At 41.7% G+C, this 4,901-nt stretch overlaps 1 protein-coding gene across 2 annotated transcripts; it reads left to right on the forward strand.

The window, feature by feature from the left end:
• Positions 1-516: 516 nt before the first annotated feature.
• On the forward strand, positions 517-4,110 carry LOC115727681 (purple acid phosphatase-like). 2 transcript variants are annotated; one of them, XM_048274771.1, is made up of 9 exons: positions 517-847; positions 1,244-1,444; positions 1,607-1,718; positions 1,995-2,224; positions 2,375-2,513; positions 2,656-2,876; positions 3,358-3,479; positions 3,607-3,865; positions 3,943-4,110. In XM_048274771.1, the coding sequence occupies exons 1-8, from the start codon at positions 662-664 to the stop codon at positions 3,803-3,805; spliced, it is 1,410 nt and encodes a 469-aa protein (XP_048130728.1). In that variant the 5' UTR covers positions 517-661; the 3' UTR covers positions 3,806-3,865; positions 3,943-4,110. The 2 variants fall into 2 exon arrangements, with proteins under 2 accessions (XP_048130728.1, XP_030513802.1); XM_030657942.2 differs by having other exon boundaries at positions 518-847; positions 3,913-4,110.
• Positions 4,111-4,901: the final 791 nt, after the last annotated feature.

Below are 4,901 nucleotides of genomic sequence, written 5' to 3' on the forward strand. Positions count from 1 at the left end.
CTCGCATTATCATGTCAAGAAGTAATTCAATGTTCACCCTTCTCGAGCCGTATATTTTCCAATCGTCATATGATAATATCAATAGTGCCCGAGCCTTATTTTATTGTAGTTAGTTGTTCGAAATTTTGATTTGTGAAAAAGGGTGAAAAGAGACGGTCAATGAAATTTCATATGCCCGGTCGAAATGATTGGTTTCGATCATGAACATTATGCGTTGTAAACACACGTCGATAAATGTGAATTGAAGTAAAGTCAGGACGTTCCTTACATGTGATTCGATACACGAGTCTCACTTAAGCCACGTGCGTATGACAAGATTCAATTAAATCAATGAACGATGGTTTTGCGATTATACCGAACGGTGGAAATGCAATTTATCAGCTTATTCTTGCCCGAAGTTAGTGACAAATCTGCGGATATTCGTTGCGGCGTTGAATATTCCACGATCATCCTTGACGTGCATTAGTTCGCCAGTGGACCGTACAAATGGCCGTGGACCGGCAGTTGGCTCTCTCTGTGTCCGACACTCGAAATGGGAAGCAAGAACTAGAGCAGGGACAAAAAGCCATATAACGAAAACAGAGCGAACCAGTGACTCCGGAAACCCATTTGTTAAATCCAAGTTTTTCAAATCCATTATTGCTGTGGGAATCCGAAAAGGATGGGACTGGAGTTCGAGAACAGCGCCCGCGTTGCTTCCCATGTACTGGTTCTGATCCTGAGCCTGGCCAAGTTCGTTAATGGCGGAATAACGAGCGACTACGTGAGGAGCACCAATTTGTCAGCTGATATGCCGCTTGACAGCGATGTGTTTCGAGTTCCTCCTGGCTATAATGCGCCTCAACAGGTGAGCTTCCTTTTTTCGCTTCTTCTTTGCTTTCTTTTCTGTCCGTTGAATCCATGTCTTTAAGGAAGGAAATTGGTCATTTTGGTTTTTTGAACTCTTTGGTTTTGGTGGGTATTGTGAGAATTTCGCTGGGAAATATGGCTGATGAGAAAATTGTATGCTTGATCTCGTGTAAGGTGATGATTTCGAAGGCATCAAGCAAGATTCGAGAGAAACAGTCCCAGAAGTTAATACTTATGATATGAGTCATAATTTTCTCTCTATTGATATGCTTTACCTTTCCTTGTCTATTCAAATTGGCCTGTGAGCTTATTAGTTGGCTAATGTTTTCTGGTTTTTCCTGTAGATTGAGTTCATGTGCTATAGTGCTTCTGCGATGTTTTTATCTCGTTGTAGGTTCACATTACACAAGGAGATTATGAGGGGAAAGGTGTGATCGTCTCTTGGGTCACTCCAGATGAACCCGGTTCGAACACTGTGGTTTACTGGGCCGAGGACAGCGCCACCAAAAGCCGTGCAGAGGGCATAATCACAACGTACAAGTACTTCAACTACACTTCGGGCTACATCCATCACTGCGCTATTGAGGATTTGGAGGTAACATATTCCCTTTGATGGCTAGTCTCGAGAGTGTCGATTTGCTATACTAACTGCTTTTTTGGAGAGTCGCCAATTGCTGTAGTTTCATTTCATGAGATTGAAATTCTGCTAGATGGCTTGGATTTTATCAATGATGGTCTAGCTCTTCAAACTATGCAGTTTGACACCAAATACTACTATGAGGTTGGGATTGGAAATAGCACAAGGCAGTTCTGGTTCGAAACCCCGCCTGGAATTGGCCCAGATTTTCCTTACGTGTTCGGCCTTATAGGTAGAATAATTCTTTTGCAGCATTTAAATGAAATCTGCTGATTCTGCATTAAATATTACAGCAGTCTCATTGCTATGCATTGCCCTGTCGTAGCATTCCCACAAAATCCAACGCAATGGGGGTGTCGAGCAATGGCAACATATAATTGCAGATTCACCTACTTCTCTTTGCTCCATTATTGTTACTAGACTTTGCAGAATTGAAAGAACAATGATGCGGTCTATCTGGAATTTTGTGAAATATTTTTGATTTCGTTCTACTTCTCATTTTGAGCAGGGGATCTTGGCCAAACTTATGATTCCAATAGAACACTAACCCATTATGAATTAAATCCGACAAAGGGGCAAACGTTGCTGTTTGTTGGAGACCTATCTTATGCTGATGACTATCCTCTTCATGATAACACTAGATGGGATACTTGGGGAAGGTTCATTGAGAGAAATGCTGCTTATCAACCATGGATTTGGACTGCAGGGAATCACGAAATTGATTACGCCCCCAAAATTGTATGGATTTAATCTTCACTTTGATTCTTGAATGCTTCATTTCCTGCGAGAAGGATGTACCGCTGCCTGTGCCGCAATACAGTTCTGTTAAGATGTTTGCTCTATCCTAAGCATATTCGAATTCACTGCCTATTTCCAATATCCCCGCAGGGTGAATCTATACCATTTAAGCCATACTCTCATCGGTTTCATGTGCCATATGAAGCATCAGACAGCACGTCTCCTTTCTGGTATTCAATAAAGAGAGCTTCAGCACATATCATCGTCATGGCTTCTTACTCTGCATTTGGTAAGGGCTCACTTAATCACCACTCATTGAACTTTAATGGCAATGCCAATCATGGTAGTTCGTAGTTTGTATTGCTTTATTGCAGGTAAGATGAAAATTTATCGCTACTGACTCTGGGCTATTTTTTTTTCTCCATTCATAGGTAAATATACTCCACAGTACAAATGGCTTAAAAATGAGCTACCCAGAGTGAACAGGACGGAAACGCCCTGGCTCATTGTTCTCATGCATTCTCCTCTATATAATAGCTATTTAAATCACTACATGGAAGGGGAAACTATGAGAGTCATGTATGAGCCGTGGTTTGTGGAGTACAAAGTCGATGTCATCTTCGCTGGTCATGTTCATGCATATGAACGCTCTGTGAGCCCTACTCTTCCCTAAACAAAATTCTATTATCAACGGTCTGCCTATACATTATCCCTTTTATTTTCAGAAATTGTTCCCACTCTTCTTTTTGCTCTATCATTGATTTATCTTATTATAGGTGAAATTATTGAGGCAAAGATATATGATGCATAGCCTTGATTAGATCTCTTGGACATTTTATGGAGCTTAATTCTGCAATACCTTCCTCAGCTTTTCTTGACACGTCGATGCCTTCCTTGTTATAACTGGATATGATTGGACACAACTTTGACAAACTAATGCTTAGAGGTCTTTCAGAAATTGGAGGAATGGTTATCTATTCTAAGGCTAAACGAGTATAGGAAAATTGTGGTTCTTTAGATGAACAAAAGGGCTCTTCAAAAGAGAAGGACATTCATTCGTTTCTTATTACATTCTGAGATAATCTTTTCAACAAATTGACTTCCATCTAAGAGCAGAGGTATTTATATGTTAGGAGCGGATATCCAATGTCGCCTACAATATAGTGAATGGGTTATGCACACCCATAAGAGATCCGTCAGCCCCAGTTTACATTACCATTGGAGATGGAGGGAACCTAGAAGGATTGGCAACAGAGTAAGCATGCTATGCGTCATTTGATTTCTTGTCTGTAACCAAAGATGTTACCTGGAAGATGGATGAATATTATTGAGAGAACCTGATTTTAATGAAACTTATAGAAGTTCTTATGCTAACTTCACAGGATGACAGAACCTCAGCCAGCCTATTCCGCATACCGTGAAGCCAGTTTTGGCCATGGGATTCTGGACATAAAGAACAGGACGCACGCGTACTTCAGCTGGCATCGCAACGAAGATGGCTACGCTGTAGAAGCTGATTCGGTTTGTTTGTACAACAGATACTGGAACCCTTTTGAGGAACCATTGGTAGCTACAATGTGAGGGACGATCCTATATTTGATTGAAGTTTTACAAACGAAACAGTCATCACACCCACCAAAGGTTCAGTCCCTTCTCCCAACTTACGCTAGGAATGTTCTCTTTCTCAGGAGTCATTGCCTGATCCTACTTCTGCGCAGGAGTTTTCATTCCTATTCCACAAGCATTGCACTGGCTGAGTAGGGGGGCAATTATTGGAGAGATGTATCGATGAGAATGTCCGACATGCATGTTGTACTTGGGTATGTAAACGTGGGACATTTCTAAGGCAGTAAACCACTACTAGAGTCTGATGCGCGTGTTAACTTGTCATCTTCCCAGTGCTGGTAGGATCGACATGTAGACATGTCGCAAATTGTTAAGGTTCTCGCAAAGTACCACATGCCGATATTTTTGTACTAGTGGAAGTCAGTTGAGAGACCTTGGAGAGGGAGGGAGGGGGATGTTCTGTAATCCACATTACCCACATAACATCAATATAGCTCCCAAATTGTCCTCTTCAAAACACGGAATCGAAAGCACGCCGCTCCGGAATTGCTGCAGATCCATGTCAAGCAAAGTATCGATTGAATTCCTCGATGATAGGCAAGCAAGAGAGTTGTGCTAGTGTTGTTGGTAAAAGAGAGAATGATTATTATTGTAATCAAAAGAAGTATTTATAGGCTTAGGGTTAAGCCTTGTACAATTACATAAAGGGAAAAATTCAAAAAAGGGCCTGAAGTCTTCTTGTTTTTTCAAATTAGGGCCCCAAGTGAACTCTGTTGCAAATAAGGGTCCAAAGTGACATGGTATGTTTCAATTAAGGGCCTGAAGTGGCCCTGATATTTCAAAAAAGGGTCCGGCCTGAAGGGCACTTTCGTCATTTCACATTTTAATTTTTTTGTTCATTTTCCTCCTTTTTTTTTTCCTTTTTTTATTTATAATTTTTTTAAAAAAGGAAAAAAAAAAAAGACAGTGAGAGGGTCGCCCCTCCCGCTTGTGTGGCCGTCGACGCATCGCTTATGGGGGGTCGGCGACGGCGGTGAAGGCCGGCGTCACTAGCCAAAAGCGAGGGTCATCGAGAGAGGGTCGGGCCCTCTCCCGGATCTGTGTGGGATCG

The sequence above is a fragment of the Rhodamnia argentea genome, chromosome 2 (genome assembly GCF_020921035.1).
Source record: "Rhodamnia argentea isolate NSW1041297 chromosome 2, ASM2092103v1, whole genome shotgun sequence".
Classification (NCBI taxonomy): domain Eukaryota; kingdom Viridiplantae; phylum Streptophyta; class Magnoliopsida; order Myrtales; family Myrtaceae; genus Rhodamnia; species Rhodamnia argentea.